Here is a 21,553-nt window from a genome sequence, read left to right as displayed (position 1 = left end):
TGATCACGAAGAAATTAACGATGACGCTGAAGACACATCAGAACAACCCGTAGAAAAGCCAACTCGTGAAGAAATGATTAACGCTTTTAAAACGGTTCGTATGGGTCTACAGTGTTAATGATAATGTTTTTAATGCTCCGAACAAATGTGAGGTTTTCTTTGAGAATCAGACATTTTTTAATTGTACTGTGCAAACGAAAATTACGGATTTTTTTTAATTTGTGATACTTACTGGCGAAAATTGTGTAAGCGTAATTTAAATAAGTGTTTTTGAAATAAAATACATTAAAAATAAATGTAGATTCATTTTCATTTTCTAATTAAATAACAATTTCTAATAAAAAAGATATTCTCTGTATAACGAAATTTCTCTATAACGAATTTTTTCGCTGGATTTATAGAATTCGTTATAGGGAAGTTCGACTGTATATTATTATTCTTTTATATTATCATTCTATTGTGGTTTAATCCGTTTTGTGGTTTAAAACGTCTTTTGCATCGTTAATGCCATTGTTTTTCGCCATGTTGGCCAATTGAACATTATACGTGCCAGTGTATATTCGTTTCCAATAGTTCAATTTTCTTAAATACTAGTGTTTTTTACATATAGGTATTATTGTTAATACAATACTGGTCTTTAAGCTAGCCTTATCTCGGTTATCTTAATTTCCCATGGCCTATATACATTTAGGATTTAGAAGCTTATTGCGTATTGCTAAAGAAATTTTCATGATAATTATTGATGAAATTTTTTTTTTTTTTTTGAAATCTGTAACAATAGGCAATTATCAATACTATTTTATAACTATATAATATTATTTATACATTTTTATATTACATCACGTGGACGTCGATCACCTACTTTCATCGGGGGCTTTGAGTGGATTGACGGCCCATTCGATGTAATGCATTTTTTACTTACTCGTTTCTGTTTGTATCTATCACAGCTTTGCTATTTTATTTAATTCTAGATTCTAAGGTTCTTTTTAAAATTTTTTGAACTTATGTTTATATTATTCTTCTTAATTGTTGTTAGTTAAATTAGTATTAATTATGAATTAAATTAATTTTTTATAATCTCTACAGCAACTGTGATAGAATACACAAAGCCCTTTTTTTTTAAATCTGTAACAATAGGCAATTATCAAGGGTTTTGTGTATTCTATCACAGTTGCTGTAGAGATTAAAAAAAATTAATTTAATTCATAATTAATACTAATTTAACTAACAACAATTAAGAAGAATAATATAAACATAAGTTCAAAAAATTTTAAAAAGAACCTTAGAATCTAGAATTAAATAAAATAGCAAAGCTGTGATAGATACAAACAGAAACGAGTAAGTAAAAAATGCATTACATCGAAATGGGCCGTCAATCCACTCAAAGCCCCCGATGAAGTAGGGGATTGACGTCCACGTGATGTAATACAAAAATGTATAAAAATGTATAAATAATATTATATAGTTATAAAATAGTATTGATAATTGCCTATTGTTACAGATTTAAAAAAAAAAAAAAATTCATCAATAATTATCATGAAAATTTCTTTAGCAATACGCAATAAGCTTCTAAATCCTAAATGTATAGGCCATGGGAAATTAAGATAACCGAGATAAGGCTAGCTTAAAGACCAGTATTGTATTAACAATAATACCTATATGTAAAAAACACCAGTATTTAAGAAAATCGAACTATTGGAAACGTGTATATATATATATATCCAATATTATAAATTAAAAATAAAACATAAGCCAGTAGTATGGCAAAAACTGTAGAGCGAAAATTAACATAAAAATAACCCAAATAAACAAACGAACGAAAAAAAGAATAGACATAATAGTAGCCCAATAACCCTTGTATAATTTCGAGTTTTAAATCCGATTAATAAAAACTATACAAATTTTAGGATAATGCCAATTATATAATAATTTAGCGGAACCCCCACCCCCCCAGAGGTACCGGTTCCGAAAGACGTGAAATATCACCAAAAGAGGGTTAAAGAAACTACCAAACGATAACAAAATCAAAATAAATTAAAATAAATATAGACTGACCATCATGCCCCATATCGACAGAGGACCACGAGGCCAATAATGGCCTAATTATTTATTTATTTATTCACTTTATTATAATTTAATTTATTTTAATATAATTCAATGATAGTATATATTTCGGCTTCATAGGGAGGAATTGCTGCCTCTAATGAAAGCTTGATTATTTATTCATTTTATTATAATTTAACTTTCGTTAACATTTAATATAATTCAATAGTAATGGGTCGATATGCTAATTTAGCAACGCCTGTGTCACCATCTATTTTCCTTTTTTCTTCTATATAAGCTGATTCAGTTTACAGTATGTCAGTGGTGTGGCTCTGCTCTAGAGTGTTGTCTGTTCTATAGTTTATTTTTCGCTGCATAAGAACCACCGCCGTGCAAATCCTCTGCACTGGTGGATCGATCGGAGGGTGGGTGAATTGGTACTTCGATCTTTTCACCATGGCGACGATTTGTATAGCGACTGAAATGCAGCGATTCCATGACCATTATTGGCCTCGTTGTCCTCTGTCAATATGGGGCATGATGGTCAGTCTATATTTATTTTAATTTATTTTGATTTTGTTATCGTTTGGTAGTTCCTTTAACCCTCTTTTGGTGATATTTCACGTCTTTCGGAACTGGTACCTCTCGGGGGGGACCACTAAATTATTATATAATTGGCATTATCCTAAAATTTGTATAGTTTTTATTAATCGGATTTAAAACTCGAAATTATATAAGGGTTATTGGGCTACTATTATGTCTATTCTTTTTTTCGTTCATTTGTTTATTTGGGTTATTTTTATTTTAATTTTCGCTCTACAGTTTTTGCCATACTACTGGCTTATGTTTTATTTTTAATTTATAATATTGGATGTGTTTCAGCTTCATATGGAGGAATTGCATGTCGCTGCCTCTAATGAACGCCTAATTATTTATTTATTTATTCACTTTATTATGATTTAATTTATTTTAATATAATTCAATGATAGTATATATATATATATATAGGGGGGGGGGTATGTTTGTTTGTTATTTGGTTTTTAGGAGCATTAGCAACTAAGGCCATATTGTTCTGGGAATATGCGGTGGTCAATCACTACCAGGCAAAGTATGGGGGAGGCAGAGACCCATCTCCTTCCCCCCCTGCCTGGTGATGGGGTTTTAAAGGGTTCAGAAGGTCAAATGGCTTGTCAGCAGCGGAACTGCAGTGTGTCTCTGTTGGTGATCGTTGTCAGGTCTAAGCAAGCATTGACTCCAGTAGAATGGTTAAGCTGCCCATTGAGTAGGATATTTTAGCTGACCGGGGGGGGGGGGGTTACACACATTTACTTCATTCATAATTCATAATCTAAATTCTCACTCTACTTGCATTCTATTTTTATACTTTTTTTCCCTTATATTTTATAATATATATATATATTTTTTTTTTCAATCACTCATTCATCATTTTCTCACACACCAGGGGGGGATGCAATGGTGCGTAATGTACATTTAAATACTAATGCACAATAGTTAAGCTAAATAAACAAGAATATAAAAGAATAAAACCAGGGCTAGTGCATACTTAACTAACATTTATGGTTTGTGTTCTTTTTCACTCACACACTCTCTCATTCATTCTTCTGGTGTTCATTTAATTCAAATCTTGCTTTCTGCACTGGGCACCTCAACTTACTGTTATTCTTCAGTTGTGGTGCAGGCCTAGTCGCAATTTTTTTCAGGCCTAGGAAGAATACAGTGACGGTCTTTGTGTTGTTAGTAAATGTTTATTAGTATATATAAAGTAATGTAAGTTATTATTACAGTAAACCCCCGCTATTCGCGGTATCTGTATTCGCGATCGCCGATTTAATATAAAATGAAACCTAAAAAAATGTGAATTTTAAAACACCGTGAATATTTTCAGCCATAAAAAACATGGGCGTGGCTAAAATTATCTTTCCCGGTCAAAACAGCGCTCAGTGGGTGAGGGGAGAGGGGTGAAAAAATCGCGAGCGTGGATGTTTCTCGCTAATCCTTGTTCAGTATGTGTTAGTCATGGAAGGTTTCGTCGTTTGATTTTAGTTTATATGTTTATAAATTGAATAAATTTATCAATTTATATGCTTATAAAAATGATAACTCTACCGTTTTGCATTGTAAAACAGACTTTTTCGAGTGCGTTAACGGAAGAAAGTGACTTTATTGTGGTCAAGTTCTTTCTAACCCCTACAAAAATATGGCTACGAATAAAAAAAGAAATGTGAAAATATCAAAGAAGGTGATGACACTAGCGAATAAAATTGAGTTATTAGACGAAATTTCTAATGGTGAAAGTGTCTCCTCAGTGGCAAAACATTATAAAATCAATGAGTCAACAGTACGATCAATCAAGAAATCGGAAGAAAAAATCTGCCGTAGTGTCCGTGAAACCGCGCTAATTGCTTCAAAAATTTGCTCTGTAACTCGTGATGTTAAATTTAAAAAAATGGAAAAGCTTTAAATCTGTGGATAGAAGACCGAATTCAAAATAAAATTCCGTTAAGTTCACTCATCATTCGTGAAAAGGCAAAACTTCTTTATCAACACTTTAGCGAAACTGGTGATAGCACTGGCGGGATGTTTTTTTTTTGCTAGCAAAGGCGCTGGTTTGAAAGATTTGTTTGAAATTTCTAATAAATATTACATTTAATATTAAATTGTTTCTTATTTTCATTTCGATGCCATATGCTTGCATTTCACTATGTACTGTCATATTATGAAGGTACATATAATACATACATAGACAAAATTTTAGACTAGTTTTTCTTATATATTTCATACTTTGGAACGGAACCCCTTTATTACTATGGGAGCCATAACTCAGTATTCGCGTTTTCGGTATTCGCGACATTTCTCAGGAACGTAACCCCCGCGAATAGCGAGGGTTTACTGTATTAACTTTGTATTCTTTCAGCCAATTACATTTGCTCTTCCACTCATTCCCATTCACCATAAGACTCATTCGCTCTCTCTTTCCTTCATGCCAGGTTACTCTCTTTCTTTCACCAAAACTGATATTTATTCCCTTTTCCCTTTTACCATAATTCCTATTTCACTCAGTGTCCAGCCTATTCATTCTGTCTTTCATTCTCATTCATTTTACATTGCATTTCCTTGTTACTATCTTACTGATATTTTTCAGCTCATCTGCTTCCCAGGCTGCCTGTACATCTCCCACCCCTATAATGGTTACTTATTTGGTGTGGTTTCTTGTTATTTTTTGTTCTTTGGTTTTTAGGAGCATTAGCAACTAAGGCCATATTGCTCGGGGGATATGCGGTGGTCATTCCCTGACCTTTCTGCATCCTCCGTATTTGGTGGGCACAGGCTCGAACCCCGGTCTAATCAAGAAGCGTGTGCTATGCACTGCTGCTCCTGCCCACCCGACTACGGAGGCACCTATTTGGTGTGGTGTCCCAGGTTCCCACACATGGCAGGGTAGTCCTGGAGGGGGGAGGTACCCAGACCAATCCAGTTTTGTCGTGTCAGGTTTCTGTCAGGGCACAGAATACTGCTATCCTGACAGTTTTTTAAGTCATTGTCTGGTGTGGTGGGAAATGTGGGCAATTTCAACTATTGATTATTGTTTAATTGCTGGGGGGGCTGAATTGACATTCTTTGGATAGTTCTGTGCATTTCGAATACTTGCTGGGTAAAGGTTGTAAAGGCTTTATAATTTTCCTCTTCTATGTTAACAGATGTTCTTCTTCTTCCCTGGGAAGGGGCCCAATTTGTGCTATTAGCTGTGCTCTGAGTATGTTATAAATTATATATTCACATAGAATAAGTGCCCAGTCTTCACCCTCACCACAGGTACAGTTGGGTCATCAGTCAGCCCTAAGGAGGTTAGTTTCACCTTTAGGAAGCCTTGATCTGTCAATATAAATTGTTGTAAAAAGTCCAGGGACATACCATTTAGGTGGCTTTGGGCTAACCATTGCCAACTGTGGCAGAAACCTTTCGGTAAGCAGGCCTCTGGTTTCCTGCTCCCACTTTGTTTGCCCTAGCTCAGGGAGCTTTGTGGCTATTCTTTTTCTTTCAGCACTGAAGGTGTTGGCTGTATCAAGGGCTATCCCCAGAAATTCTGTGGATATGCCCTTTTCAAGTCTATAATATAAGCCTCTTTTGGCCACTTCCAGGTAAAGAGGGAGACTCCAGTCAGCAACTGTAGCTCAGGTGTGCTTACTGTGCGACATGCTCTGGTAATAGTGAGTAGTATTATCGTTTATATCGATTCTAATTTAATCCAATTTCTTACTACAGGTGAGCAGGAACCACACACCAGCTCTGTAGGTGACTACAGAGCCAGTGATAACAGGTAGGAACGTTGCATGGTATATGATTGCTAGGGTCATTCTTTGGAGCCCCCCAATCTGCTCGACTGATTCTGGCAGTCGTACCTGCATAATTTCTCACTTTCTTCACCAAGTAGGTCAAAAAGTTAATTTTGAATCAAAGACCACTCCAAGATATTTTAGTTCTATTACCATTTTTATAGTAGCTGTGTTAATTTTGATTTGTGGACTATCTTCTTATGTCCAAATTGCCTTTTGGAAGTATTTGTTTGGTTTTTTCAGGCGATATTTTGGGCATGTGAATTTGTGCCTACTTCTGCAGCTGCAAGAGGGCAGCATTTGATATTTGCTCTACAACCACTCGTGAGTTATCTTTTAGAAGGAAAATCATGTCACCTACAAAGCCAGGCTTTCCACGGGGCCCAGATCCAAGGCCAGAAATTCATCCAGAGCAATGTTCCAGAAGAAAGGGCCAAGGATTGAACCCTGAGGACAGCCTTTATTCACAGGGCGTGTCAATTCCTGGAACCTTGTGCGTATTAAGACACTTCTGTCTGTAAGGTAGCTCTTTATTACCTTACAGAGGCTTTCTGGCATTTTTGCCTGGGGAGAGTCTCCTAAGAACACTAGGCCACCAAAGTGAGTCAAATGTCTCGGCAAAATCAATAGAGATTGCCAGCATATATTTCTCCTCTGAGTTTTTAACTGTTGTCAGTAGGTGGTGCATGGCATCCTCCTTAAAACCTCCTTAATGCTTGACATACTGATTGCTGGAATGTAAACCTGCTTCTGAGTAGTATTGAACTAATCTACTAAACATTAGTCTTTCATATATTTTCCCTAGTACAGGAAGTAGGGCTATTGGTTTATATGATTTGGGATCATTAGGAGGTTTCTCAGGGTTTTTGAGAATTAATCTTAATACAGCTTTTTTCCATATTTCTGGGAATATATCTTTTGTCATACAGTTATTATATAGTATTATTAATCTCTATGGTGTTTTTTCCACCAATTTTCTGATAATCTCAACTCTAAAAGGTGAAAACCTGTGAATTTATTGTTTTTGGTTTTAGATAGTGCTATTTCTAAGTCTTGTGTAGTAAATAGAGGCTCAATATCATCATTGTCATATTCAGTGTTTTCTTTTATAATGTCTAGCTGGGTGGGGAAATGATCCACAGTTTCAGCCTGAATAATACTGTGTAGGAGATTATTTACAGAATCAGTCTGACACAGAGTTGGGGTTCCATTTGGTTTGACAGTAGTTTCTAGGAGATCTCCTCTTGGCAACTTGTTCATCACTATTCTGTAGACAAGTCCCAAGGGTTATTGTTTCCAGTAGTTCCCACCAAGTGCTTCCAGCATTCCTTTTTCCTGTCTCTTATGAGGGCAGTATACTGATTCCTGAGAGTTCTATAAGAATCTCTCAGTGCATCCACCTCATTTTGTGGCCAAGATAATCTGGCTCTCTGAAAATTTCTCCTCACCTGGTGCACCCTTCTCCTGAGTATAGTCAGTTCAGGGCACCACAAGGGGACTGTCCATTTCCTCGGTTTTTTCGGTGGGATAGACAGGTTTGCTGTTTTGTTAAAATGTTTGTCATTAACACTGATCTGGGGGTGATCATGAAATTGGCCAGGATAATGATGGCCATGAGCCACCAACAAACCACCTGAAGTCTGCCATCGAGAGATTGACCATTGCCCATAAAGGAGGGAGGGGATTGACTGACCTCAGTGAACAAGAGGTGAACCTGCAGGATGACTTCCAAGAAAGCATCTACCAAGCAATAAGAAAGGCAGGGAAACAACACACAACAGGGGCACCACACTCACAAAGACAGATGAAACAAAGACAAAAGGATGAGTGAAGATTACACTACAATGATCTCCATCAAGACTACATAGCTAAGATGGCTTCCAATGCTTGACACGAAAGGAAAGCTCTTCCCCCCTGACTTAAGGATTCGTGCTCACCATCCAAAATCAGGTAATTAACACCAGGAACTACAGGAAATACATCACCAAGGAGTAACAGATGACACATGTAATTGATGGCACTTGGCCCCAGAAACAATCCAGCGCATCGCCACAGGATGCAGGGTGATCACCCATACAGAGTCCATTCACAGACACAACCAGATGGCCAAGATAATACATCAGAAGCTAGTGCAAAAATACCAGCTGATCAAAGGAAGTTTATTGTATTACAAGTACAAGCCTCAGGCCATACTACAGATTATACTCACAGACTATACTGGGACTGTACCATAATAATAGATAAGACGATCCCTCACGATAGATAAGACCTCGTTGATAAGAAGGAAAGGGCTACTTGCCTGATCAACAGAATGGTGCCCAACACCAGAAACCTCCAGAAAACCTGAGCAAAAGATCAGGAAGTACACAAACCTAAGACATGAAGTCAAAGGTAAGTGGATATGGAACAAGTAATGACCATCCCGATCATTGTGTCAACCACCAGTGCAGTTTCAAAGAGCAACGTAAGAATCTAGCAGCAACAAGCTCCCAGAGAACACTTACACAGAACTCCAAAAAGCCATGATCCTGAACACTTGTAGGACAGTAAGAGAGTTTCTGCTACCAAGAGTGACAACAACCGGACACATCAAATCGCCCCATGCACTTGGTACCAGTATCTGACATAGGGTGGGGAAAAACCCCATAAAGGAGAAATTTATTTATTTTTTAATATAATAATATTAAAACGGTGACATGGAGGGTCAAACTGAGATAAAAGGAAGAATTCTTCATTGTAAATCCAGACAGATGGCAGCCATGTTGTGTCTGAACTATTGCTGCAGTCTTGTCTAGGTGATCCTGCATCACTTCTTTAACTAGTGACTCCATTATTTTCCCTGGAACAGAAGTTAAACTAACAGGTGTATAATTATTTACATCACCCTTTGAACCTCCTTTGTGAATTGGGGATACATTTGCACATCTCCAGTCCATGGGGACCTCCCCTGAATCTAAGGATGCTCTCATAATTTTGGCTAAGGTTTTGCTTACTTCCCTCTCTGCCTCCTTCAATATAACTTAATAGATTCCACACTGACACTATGCTGCTGCAACAGGATTTGGAAAGGTTGAGCAGATGGGCTTCGAGGTGGCAAATGAAGTTTAACATTGACAAATGTAAAGTACTACATATGGGAAACAGCAACCCCAGAGCAACGTATCAACTCTGTGGTACTACACTGACAGTGGTAGAGAATGAAAGGGACCTGGGGGTGGTGGTGCAGGCAGATATGAAGTTCTCTGAGCAGTGCAGACGAGCTGCAAGAGTAGCTCATGGTGTATTGTCAATGATATATAGGAATTTTTCTAGCAGGGATAAGGAGGTGATTATTCCCTTGTATAAGGCAATGGTCAGGCCACACCTAGAGTACTGTATACAGGCCTGGAGGCCTCATTTCAGGAAGGATGTAGAGCTGCTGGAACGAGTACAGAGAAGGGCAACTAGATTGGTGAATGGGACAAAGGGGTTCTCTTACGAAGAAAGGCTTAAGTTTTGCAAATTACAGTGTCTGGAAACTAGGCACCAGCGGGGTGATCTGATAGAGGTGTACAAAGCCTTGAATGGTTTGAGCATGCTCAATGCTGATGGGATTCTTCCTCTAGCTCAGAAAAATCACCTGAGAGGGCATAAATTCAAATTGAGGAAAGACAGATGTAGGATAGATGTGCGGAAATTTGCCTTTAGCCAGCGGGTGGTTGGTGGGTGGAACAGACTTCCATCCCTTGTCGTGGAAGTTGATAGCCTAAATAAGTTTAAGGCTCAGCTGGACAGGTATTTCGAACGAACAGAGGGGTGAAGTGGAAGTGGTTATTTTTATTTATTTATGTTACTTTTTTTTTTTTTTTTTTTTTTTTGGCTGATGCTGCATAAGCTTGCTTTCTTGCATCAAATGCCTCTACTAATGCTAATGCTAATGCTAATGCTACTTGCCTGATCAACAGAATGGTGCCCAACACCAGAAACCTCCAGAAAACCTGAGCAAAAGATCAGGAAGTACACAAACCTAAGACATGAAGTCAAAGGTAAGTGGATATGGAACAAGTAATGACCATCCCGATCATTGTGTCAACCACCAGTGCAGTTTCAAAGAGCAACGTAAGAATCTAGCAGCAACAAGCTCCCAGAGAACACTTACACAGAACTCCAAAAAGCCATGATCCTGAACACTTGTAGGACAGTAAGAGAGTTTCTGCTACCAAGAGTGACAACAACCGGACACATCAAATCGCCCCATGCACTTGGTACCAGTATCTGACATAGGGTGGGGAAAAACCCCATAAAGGAGAAATTTATTTATTTTTTAATATAATAATATTAAAACGGTGACATGGAGGGTCAAACTGAGATAAAAGGAAGAATTCTTCATTGTAAATCCAGACAGATGGCAGCCATGTTGTGTCTGAACTATTGCTGCAGTCTTGTCTAGGTGATCCTGCATCACTTCTTTAACTAGTGACTCCATTATTTTCCCTGGAACAGAAGTTAAACTAACAGGTGTATAATTATTTACATCACCCTTTGAACCTCCTTTGTGAATTGGGGATACATTTGCACATCTCCAGTCCATGGGGACCTCCCCTGAATCTAAGGATGCTCTCATAATTTTGGCTAAGGTTTTGCTTACTTCCCTCTCTGCCTCCTTCAATATAACTTAATAGATTCCATCTGCCCCAGATACCTTTTTTATGTTTAGCTTCAATAATAATTTCTCCTCCACTTTGCTCTCCGTTATTACAAAGTCATTTAGCTCCCTGTTAGAGTTTAATAAACTTCTGTGCTCCCTTCCTAACAGAATTCCTCACGTGTGAATGTAGATGCAAAATACTCATTCAATTTGTCAGCTATCTGAGCAGGATCGTCAACAGTCGAACCACCAACATCAAATGGACCAATCTGATTCATCCCCTTCCTTCTAGAGTTTACATAAGTAAAGAAGTCTTTGTTGTTTTTCTTTGCATCCTTTGCAAGGATTTCTCATAATCAGCCTTAGGTTGCCTAACCTCCTTTGTGACTTGATTACAGACTAGCTTATATCTGCCGTAGGCTTCTGTGTCACCTACTATTTTATATGCATCCCACACATTTTTCTTTCCTGCCATAAGCCTCAATTCATCTGATATCTATTTAGGCCTAAATCTTGAACAGTATTTCTTAATTGGTGTGAAAAGCCTAGTGGCTTCCATCATTAATTCCCTGAAGGCATCTCATTTAGAATTCACTGTTTTTAACATCATCAGATGATCCCACTGTGAATACAAAACTGTCTGAGGCAACTGTAGTCACCTTTACGGAAACAAAAACCCTTCCCTTTACCCTTGATAGTAGTTATATCTTTAAGTAAATCCCACATCAGTAGACTGTTATTACTGTCACCCAGTGGTTCCTTTATCTGCAAATTTCTAATGCATGCGTCATTATTGCTGATAATCAGATCAAGAGTATTATCCCCTCTGGTTGCCCCTCGAACATGTTGCTTTAGAAAACAATAAATCCACAAAAGTCTTGCTAGCGTGCGAGTGACCAACTCACAAGTTACGGTCAATATCTGGAAAGTTAAAATTCCCCATTACAAGACAGTCTGATTTCCTGACCCACTATTTCTCTGCACAATTAATCTCCACAGTTTATAAATATTTATATATTAAGTATAACTAACTTAAACAAAATTTCAAAATATAAAAATAAAAGATTCAGTGACCTTAATAGATGAATGAGTGGTTTTATCATTAGGCCAAACACAATCCAATGTCACTTGGGCTTTACGATTTAGACCCTCTCCTACAGGTGGCTTGTTGTCATCATCAGGATATATATTTATCTCTTTTCTTCGGAAATGAACTGACAAAGAATAATTTAAATGTTATTCCAAGAGCATGGCACTGACCTTTCAATCTGCACCATTAGAACTATTATGAAATAAAATTAATACACTCATTAGCTTATTATCAGATACAACAAAAGGAGTTTCTGTTTACTTTTAACTCTTTCCCCCACCTCAATTAACAATGGGATGTTTACATTTGTGGCCAGAAGTATTAGCATGACTACTTACACTGAATACTTGTGTCCACATATATTCCCTGAGAACCAAGGCAAAACAGTCATTAGTAATTTAACATCTTTCTCTCTTTTTGCACTGATTATCATCATATTGTTTAAAAAAAATAAAAATAAATAAAAAAAACTGAAAAATAACAAAAGCAAAATGGCATAGTAAGACTATTTCAGAGAAATTAAAAAATAATCATTTACAGAATAATTTTGGCAACTTCAATTAAATGAAACTAGAATGTAAGCTAAATGCGGTGTAATAAAACAATGTACACAATTAAACACTATTAGTGCAACTTCAAAGGAACCGTCAAATAGGTGATAAGTTACAGTTCAATCCCTTTGGCTATATCCAATTTGAATTTCTAATAAGTCCTTAAAATTTTTACTCTCATTTGGAGCTGAAATAATTCTTAAAAATTAATTATGAGCAAAATATAATTCCCAAAAACAAAACCAAGAAGCAATGAAAAAATATAGCTAAGCAGTTGTTACATTCCTCATTATGAATAACTGGCCTAAGGCAACTAGAGCACATGATTGATAAAAATCATGTACAGTAGAGCATCAGTTATCTGGAATAATTGATGTAAGACCTCTTCTGGATAGACAAATTTTCCGGATAATTGAACATAAGGTAAGATTAAATAAATTTAATCTTACCTTACAATTATATAATTAAGATTAATTAAATTTTAAAAAAATTATAAACTAATCTCAGAAAACAGAAACATCCATCCAGGCATTATTATGATTTTTATACAAAACAGGAAAATTAGAAAGATTTTTAAATGCTTTGGTTTTCGTGAATTATCAAAGCACGGACAATCTGTGTGTTCCAGTAGCATTTGCACTCATAGCAATTGTAACTCACTCTTTTCTTATCTTAAAACCTGGTGCAGGCATTTTCTTTTAGTGGCTAGGGTTTTTTTCGGTAATTCTTTCCATAATAAGCCCGTCTCATTAACATTATGTTTTCTTTCTCTTAATTTGTTATAACTGAAGCAAACTTACAAAGACACTGCTGCCAATTCTCTGCAGAAAGTTTCTCACCTGGAATATCTAGTTTAAAGTTTTTAGCCAACCTGTGCTTGCCTTAAAATCTTCATTACCTCTTAATTTTCGATTAAAACCCAATGTTTTTTGGCACAACACTGAGCCAAACACGGGTTCACCTAAACTTCAAGGTGCCTCTGTAGCCAGGTGGGAAGGAGCAGCAGTGCGTAGCACACGCTTCTTGATTAGACTGGGGTTCGAGCCCGTCACCACCAAATACGGAGGATGCGGAAAGGTCAGGGAATGGCCACCGCATATCCCCGAGCAATATGGCCTTAGTTGCTAATGCTCCTAAAAAAAAAAAAAAAAAACCAAACCAAACCTAAACTTCACTTCTGAAAAAACCAGAAATAAAGCACACTCTGTAAAGCAGCATTTTCAGGTTTCAGCATAGTCTTTTTTCCTGCTAAATCCTCCTTCACTATCCATAATCGACACAAATTCTGTTATAGCATTGGAATTTTTCTTGATGTCGTAAATTGTTGAAGTCTCCACATTAAACTCTTTGAAGAGATTTCCTAAATTTTTCACCTTTTCTAATTCTATTAATTCCAATGTTAAAGCTACACGTTTTCATTTTGTTCACATTTTACTGTAAAAAATTTGAAAAATAAATAAATAAATCACAGTTTCGGGCCGATATTATTTTTTACCGAATCTGGAGCTAAACTAATCTGAAATTCATTCATGGTATCCGAGAAAACCCAGTAGTCTCTATGATTTTTTTTCTAAAGTACATTACTGAAGGTCACATAGAATTCCCAACCATAAAACAATAAAAACAATTTGCAGTTTTTGTTTTATTGGGCTTTTTGGTAGTAAACTTGATCTTTCGCTTATTAGAATCAAAATTCAATTTGTAAGCGTGAGAAGAAGAAGAAAGATTCTGAATAACTGACTTCCAGGTAACCGATTTCTATGAATTAATCTCAAGAGCAAACCATGAAAGGTAATCCTATAATTCAGAAACATTTTGAACCAATGTATTAAATTTAATAACTTAACATTACTAAATCTTGAAGGCTAAACCATCACAAAACAAAATCATCAGCATTTAAATAAAATTTATATTTTTTAACAAGAAAAGAGCCAGCAGAGTAAAAAAAGAGAGAAGAGCTTAGAGGATACTGCCTTGAAGAATATATCCACAGAAATAGAATAGAGATCATGTGAAATATCAGCAAGTATCAATATGTGAAGTATCAAAGGTTGGTAAGAAAGTCCTTTAATGCAAATAAAATTGAATATACAGTTCCAAAACAAAAAGAAGAGGAGAAATATGCATAGAATCAAGTGCAGATGTAACATCAAGAAAATGGTATGCAGGTCAACCCTTTAATCCACACAAGGTGAGTAGATGGTTGAATTCCTTTTTGGTTTCCTTGTTGGCATCTTCAACCATCATTCCTTGATAGGTGACGGTGTCCTTAAATATTCATTATGCTAATAGCATAAGGAACAGCATATTCCTAAGATAAAACAAAAAAATTTGCCTTCATAAAATTTTTAAGGAGGATCATTTCTAAAACTTCCATTTGGTCAAACAGAAATTAGATGGAAATCTGCAACAAAATTGCACCCCATTATAGAAATATAAAAATTCTTGATGATTTCCTTTAATTCCTTGATCAATTAAATGGAACGCAATTAATTTGAAGAAAAATCTATCATATATTTTTCTTTAGATCAGTTAACTTCCATTTAATTTAGCAAGGAAATAAAGGAAATCATCAAGAATTTTTATAATATTTCTGTGATATTTCACCAAATCCAAAGCTTAGTTAGGCTTTGGATTTGATGAAACTTCCACTAAAAACTGAAATTCTGTGCTGTGCTGTGATGGGAATACCAAAGTTCTGAGGTTTGTCTTAGAGTTACCAAATGTCCACAAAATTGACTAGCTGTCCCCTGGTAATCATTTGTCCCCACTGTTTAAAATTAATTCCCAGAAAACTGACTCATAACAACAGCAAATCATGAAGTATATACGCAAGATTACTGTCTATTTTTCTAGATCAATATTTTACAAATATTCTTGAAATGGTTCACGATGACATGTGGTTCTATTAGTATAAATATGAGGGGTGTAAGTAGGGCATGGCAAATGTTGACTTTGATCTGCCAAACAAACTTTAGTGGGATCATTTGTTTGAAAGTAGAAGAGTTTGTTATTGTGAAGACAGTTTGTTCTCAAATGAATCTGGATGGTATTATTGTGCTAGCTATTCAATCATGGGAAACACTCGGCAACAATCCTAGGTTCCAAATTTTTAATTTGGAATCTAGGATTGTCAAAATCACAATTTAACCAAGCACTTACATCTTCTTCATTGTATTCTCTCATATTGAAATCTGTTTTAATGCTTTCATCACTTTGTTTACAACGTTTTCGTTTCTGTTACTGTCATCAGAACTTCCCTCTGACCTTTTGAATATTTTGTCCACGTTTTTTTTAGATGTTGACACATCTATAGAATTCAAACTTTCTACTAATATGTAGCAACAGTCCTTTAAGTTGCTTTTTTTTTTTTAAAGCAATTTCATTATTGTCAACTAACAAGGGCTGTCAAAGAAGTTGTTTTCAATACAGGCATTTTAGCACTTCCATTACAAATTGACCCATTGGTTGTATTACATATGTAACATTTGGTAGAAGAAATTTACTATAATCATTTTGTCAATCTAGCTCAAGTATTCTATCAATGGATGTAAAGGTGCATTATCGAGTAATAATAATATATTTTCTTCTTTAACAATTGCTTTTTGATATTCTTTCACTTCTGGAATAAAAAATTTTTTATACCATATTAACTTCGCATAGTAAATTGCTATCCTCATTCACCAGATGATTAGAGAATTTTATAATGCTTTCACTATTTTCCTTTATGTCCAAGGTTGTTGATGTGCCAACTCAATACTTCTCAGACAAAATCTGTCCCAAATCACCCTTTCCAAGGCATCAATTATTGTCGTTTTGTCTTTTAACATCAGCACAACACATTTTCTTTTTGGTGACACATTGGTACTAAACTATTTTTTTTTATAAATCACAACTGAAAAAATGCTCACTCATGAAACGAACAACTGCATTGGCTAGCCATGCTCAGGAGACAAGTGTATTTTCAATTGACGAATTGCTACATTCCATACTAGTGCATGTACTGCCTGCTATCTACTGTTTTTCACTGTGTAATACACAACACTGAGTAACACAATAACCACTATGTATTTTTCTCTATGACATAATACATTATTATACATCTGTGCAGGTCACGGTCCAGATAATTAAGTTTCTACTGTATCGTTTTAAATTGTACCGCATCACCCGAACAGGCAAATCTGCTGCTTTGACGCAAACTGTCTTTGTATCAACTGGTGGAAGACCTCAAATAGTGAGCAATGCCATGTGAACAGAATTTAAATTAAAAATGAGATTCACCAATCCCAAAATTAAAGAAAAAGAACTCTGTATAATAAAACACCAGAATCACATATTTGGCCATGTCAATCTAAAAGGTATTATTGATAAAACCATAAAATATTTAACTACTGACAAAATTAGCATAGAGATTAGACATAATTATGTACAACCTATTAGACTGGCTATATGCAATTACAAAAAACACAGTTGCAGACTTTAATAAGTTTGAATCCCCTTATATCTGCAAAGAAGTCATATATAAAGCAGTTATAGATCTGTATTAGAAGCACATATTAACAGGCAACCTTAATATAGTTGAGGATGATACATTGAGGGAAATGAAAAAAGAAATGAAGTTCAGGCCTAATATCCATACCAATCTAAGTAACATCCAACGCTCTATTAGAATGAGTCAGCCTATAAATACAATACACCCATTGAACCATTTCAAAGGTGGATTAATACCACTTCAAATCACATTTGGTAAGCTTCAATAATAATATACAATACCAATCTAACTACAAACAATGCAATATGAAACGTTTAAATAAAAAAATTAAAAGAGCTACAAAATAAATTTGTGAGCAGCATAGATAAAGCTAATAACAACTTCAGTATAATTTGCAAAAATTTTATTTGAATATGATAGCGAAACACACAAAATTTCTAATATACTGCTTCAGGCATCATTACAAAAATACTAATGCTAAATCACAAAAATGACAACTTAAAAACTGATAATTCAAAATTTCTGTTTGTTTACAGGATTCCGAAATTCCACAAAAAGTCCCAGTAGGCAGTAGATTTACAATATGAAATGTTAAAAATTAACATCAAAAATTAAATATTAAAGAAAATGAAGGGTTATTGAACCCCTTCATTGAAAGGATTAGTTATTCCTTGAGGGTTAGAATTATGAAGGGTTTCAAGACATTTTAGATTGCAGTAACTGCTACTGGTTAGATCTGCTCTCATTACGTGTGCTTAATAATTACAGCTAGGCCTCGCACATAACGCGAGTTCGATTAACACGATATTCAGTTAACGCTATTTGAAAAATGATACCACTTTTCACTTTACACGATGCAAATTTCCAGTTAACGCGGTCTTTTTTTTTTTTTTTTTTTTTATGTGATAGTTGAAAAAGATTTGAATCGCGCGTTAAGCTTGCCGCGAGTCGTACGGTCAATAAACAAACGTTTGCCTGCTGCCTGCCTCGGTGTGTGTTCCATCAACCATTGGAAGAAGACGTGTTTGTCTCCTGCTAATAAAGTCAATGCAGACTTGCATTTAAAAATTCAAATTTTTAAATGAGCCAGATGAAAATGTTACCGCGAAGGAGATAATGGTAAAAGAATTAGATGAAATCTTTCGTATCGCATAGAACCTCAAACAAAAGGCTTGATGTTGTCTGCGATATTTATTTCGCCAGGGCCCAGAGAAGATTGTTGTTGACTATCGGAAACTGATTGATGAAAAGAGAAAGTCAACACTGTTCAAATATTTCTGCAACAGTAATTTCTTCATTGTGTATTTTATGCCAGAGGTTCCCAAAGTTTCTCGGTTCACGGCGCCTTTAATCTCTCTCTGTAATTTTTTCAAGGCGCACCCAGACCAAAAGAAATACCTACCAGTTTCGTTTAGTAGTTAGGTCCAAACAACTTAATAAGAAATGCTGAAACTGTGAACTACCGTGAGCTAGTAGTTCATGCAGTGTTCGACAGATGCTGATGATATTTTGGTTATCGATTGTTATAATTTAAAAAATTTAGCACAGGAAACATCCCACAGACATGTCCATCAAAAGCACCAATTCAGTTAGTCATCTCCACACCTCTTACCTAGATATTGAAATCGTAATTAAAAAAAAAATAAAGTTTATACCTTTCACTAAGACAAATGAGACTACTTCAAATTTCAAGCTATTAAACTTACTAACTGGGAAACAAATTTAGCTAAACAGGTACGCAGTAATGTAATTATAACCCATACTAAGAGAATGATATGCATTTGTAATATCCTGGAAAATATGCTCCATGCATTAGTAGTTAAAAGCCTAATAAACAGCAAATAATATATTCCCATTAATTTCATTAAATACCGTGTCAATGTGGTTATTAAGGCCAATGTTAGTGCATTGGCCTTAATAACCAAATTAACTAACCCAAATTGGGTCACAGAATGTCTCTAGCCCCCATCAGTCTATCAATTTATTGCATTCAGACAAAGCTCGTCGACTGACTGCACTGTAACCCAGATGTCCAAATTTAATCCCAATAGTAACTAATTCCCACAGTTCACTTTTGAAACCTACATACAAAGGATACTAGGAAAGTTTTGCAATATGACGCAACAATGAATCACAGGAAGCTGCTTGTTGCTGCATGTTGAGACATGTTCATATATGCATAGTAGCCGCCGCGCCAAGTCGATGGACTCAGTTATTCATTAGTAGTGAGAGTGTAAAGTGCTTGCGATGGCATCTTGGTCACGAAAGGAGATAAGGACAGTTTTGCGGTATAATTTCTTGTGTGGTTTAACCATAGACCAGTGCTTAGAAGAAATGACTCTTGCACTAGATGATGATTGTCCACATCGTACAACGATATTCGGGTGGTATAGAGAATTCCAAAGGGGAAATTTCACTCTGGAGGATTCTGAGAGGCCGGGAAGGCCACGAACGTCAGTTACGGAGGAAAACGTTACTGCTGTGAGGAAAATGCTTGACGAAAACAGGCGAGTGACCTACCAACAGATAGAGGATACTTTGGGCCTAAATGCACCAGCAATTCGTTCGATTCTGCAAGATCATTTGCACGTGAAGAAACTTTGTTCTCTCTGGGTGCCGCATCAACTGACTGAAGAGCAGATGACACGGCGTGTGACTTGGTGCCGGGAGATGTTAAAAAAGTTTGATAAGGGACAATCTCGGTATGTGAACAACATCGTGACAGGTGACGAGACTTGGCTGTACTATTACGATCTGCCGACCAAGGGTCAAAACAAGGTTTGGGTCTTTGATGATGACGACACACCCATAATTGTCAGAAAATCCCGATCTGTAAAGAAGAAAATGATAGCTGTATTTTTCAAATCGAGTGGAATTGTGGAACGTGTCGTTTTGGACACACAGAAGACAGTCACAGCTAAGTGGTATACTGAACAATGCCTGCCTAAAGTCATTGGATCTATGAAGAACCTGCGGCCAAAGTCAAGAATGGACACCTGGTACCTCCATCACGATAATGCTCCAGCTCACCGCGCCAAAGCCTGCACCGAATATTTGACCACGACAGGACTGAAACTTCTCGAGCACCCTCCCTACAGTCCAGACCTTGCTCCCTGCGACTTTGCACTGTTCCCGCATGTGAAAATTAAGCTAAAAGGGAGGCGGTTTTCCAGTGATGAGGACCTTCTATGGGCTTGGGACAACGAGTCCCTAGTGAAACTTGGCAGAACTGGTTTAAAGATTGGTTTCGGAGGATGGAGAGGTGTATTGAATGTAAAGGAAATTACTTTGAAAAAATTAAATAAACAAAGCTGTATTGCAAAACTTTCCTAGTACCCTTTGTATAAACAGAATAACTATAACTGATGTTTAATCCCTTCTGGATTACATTGCTTTCCTTCATAAATTTCTCTGCAAACCCTTAAAAGAAATTTGGGCATATAATTTCTGGCATATTATGTGCATAAACAGTAAATTGTAACAAAAATAATTAGTAGCAAACAGTAGCAAAAATCATATCTCAAATATACATGTATAACACATAACAGCTTCACCACACTAGTCGATTCAGTCCAGTTTACAGTATATTTTCCCAAAGTCAAAAGTTAGTTTCTATAATGCTAGAAAGATGATTTTTCTAGCCACAGAAGTAGAAAAATCATCTTGTTGGGAGGTTGTATTCATAAATAGTTATATCCTACTGAGCATATATTGACCTAACCTAACCTCCATAAAGAACACACAGATGAAATTGCTTACAATGCACGACTCACGAGCAGGATGCTCTTCCCCGAGACATAAGGATTCATGCTTGCCATACAAGACCAGGTAATCAACACCGGAATCTATAGAAAATGCATCACCTAGGAGCCCAGAATGTTTGATGACACATGTCAATAATGCCATCTGGCCTCAGAAACGATCCAACACATCACCACAGGATGCAAGGTGATCATCAAGACTGAGTACACTCATAGACACGACCAGATAGCCAGGATAATACATCAGAAGCTAGCAAAGGAAATACCAGTTGATCGAAGAAAGTGTACTACAAGTACGAAGTGTACTACAAGTACGAACCCCAGGCAGTACTAGAGACCCAATAAGTTGCACTGGGACCGCACCTTAATAATGGATAAGACAATCCCACACAACAGACCAGATATAACCCTTGTGGACAAGAAGAAAAAGGCTACCTATCTGATTGACATAGCAGTACCTAACACCAGCAACCTGCAGAAAACCCATGGGAAAAAGGAAGTATACTTACTTAAGACAGAGATCAAAGAGATGTAGCATATGCAACAAGTAACAACCATTCCAATCATCGTATCAACCACAGGTATGGTGCCAAAGGCCCTACATAACAGCCTTGCAGCAATAGGTCTCCCAGTG

General features: G+C 36.3%; 1 protein-coding gene across 1 annotated transcript in view; it reads right to left on the bottom strand.

The window, feature by feature from the left end:
- Positions 1-21,553, bottom strand: part of Nup98-96 (nuclear pore complex protein Nup98-96) — a 770,989-nt gene that overhangs the window by 423,742 nt on the left and 325,694 nt on the right. The window contains exon 18 of the mRNA XM_090379042.1: positions 12,100-12,239. Within this exon, the coding sequence (XP_090235168.1) occupies positions 12,100-12,239 (140 nt within the window). The remainder of the gene's footprint in view (positions 1-12,099; positions 12,240-21,553) is intronic.

Source organism: Mastigoproctus giganteus, chromosome 8, assembly GCF_048544385.1.
Source record: "Mastigoproctus giganteus isolate SK-2022 chromosome 8, ASM4854438v1, whole genome shotgun sequence".
Taxonomy (NCBI): Eukaryota; Metazoa; Arthropoda; class Arachnida; order Uropygi; family Thelyphonidae; genus Mastigoproctus; species Mastigoproctus giganteus.
The sequence above is the reverse complement of the archived record's forward strand: the minus strand, read 5'-3'. Positions and strand labels throughout refer to the sequence as shown.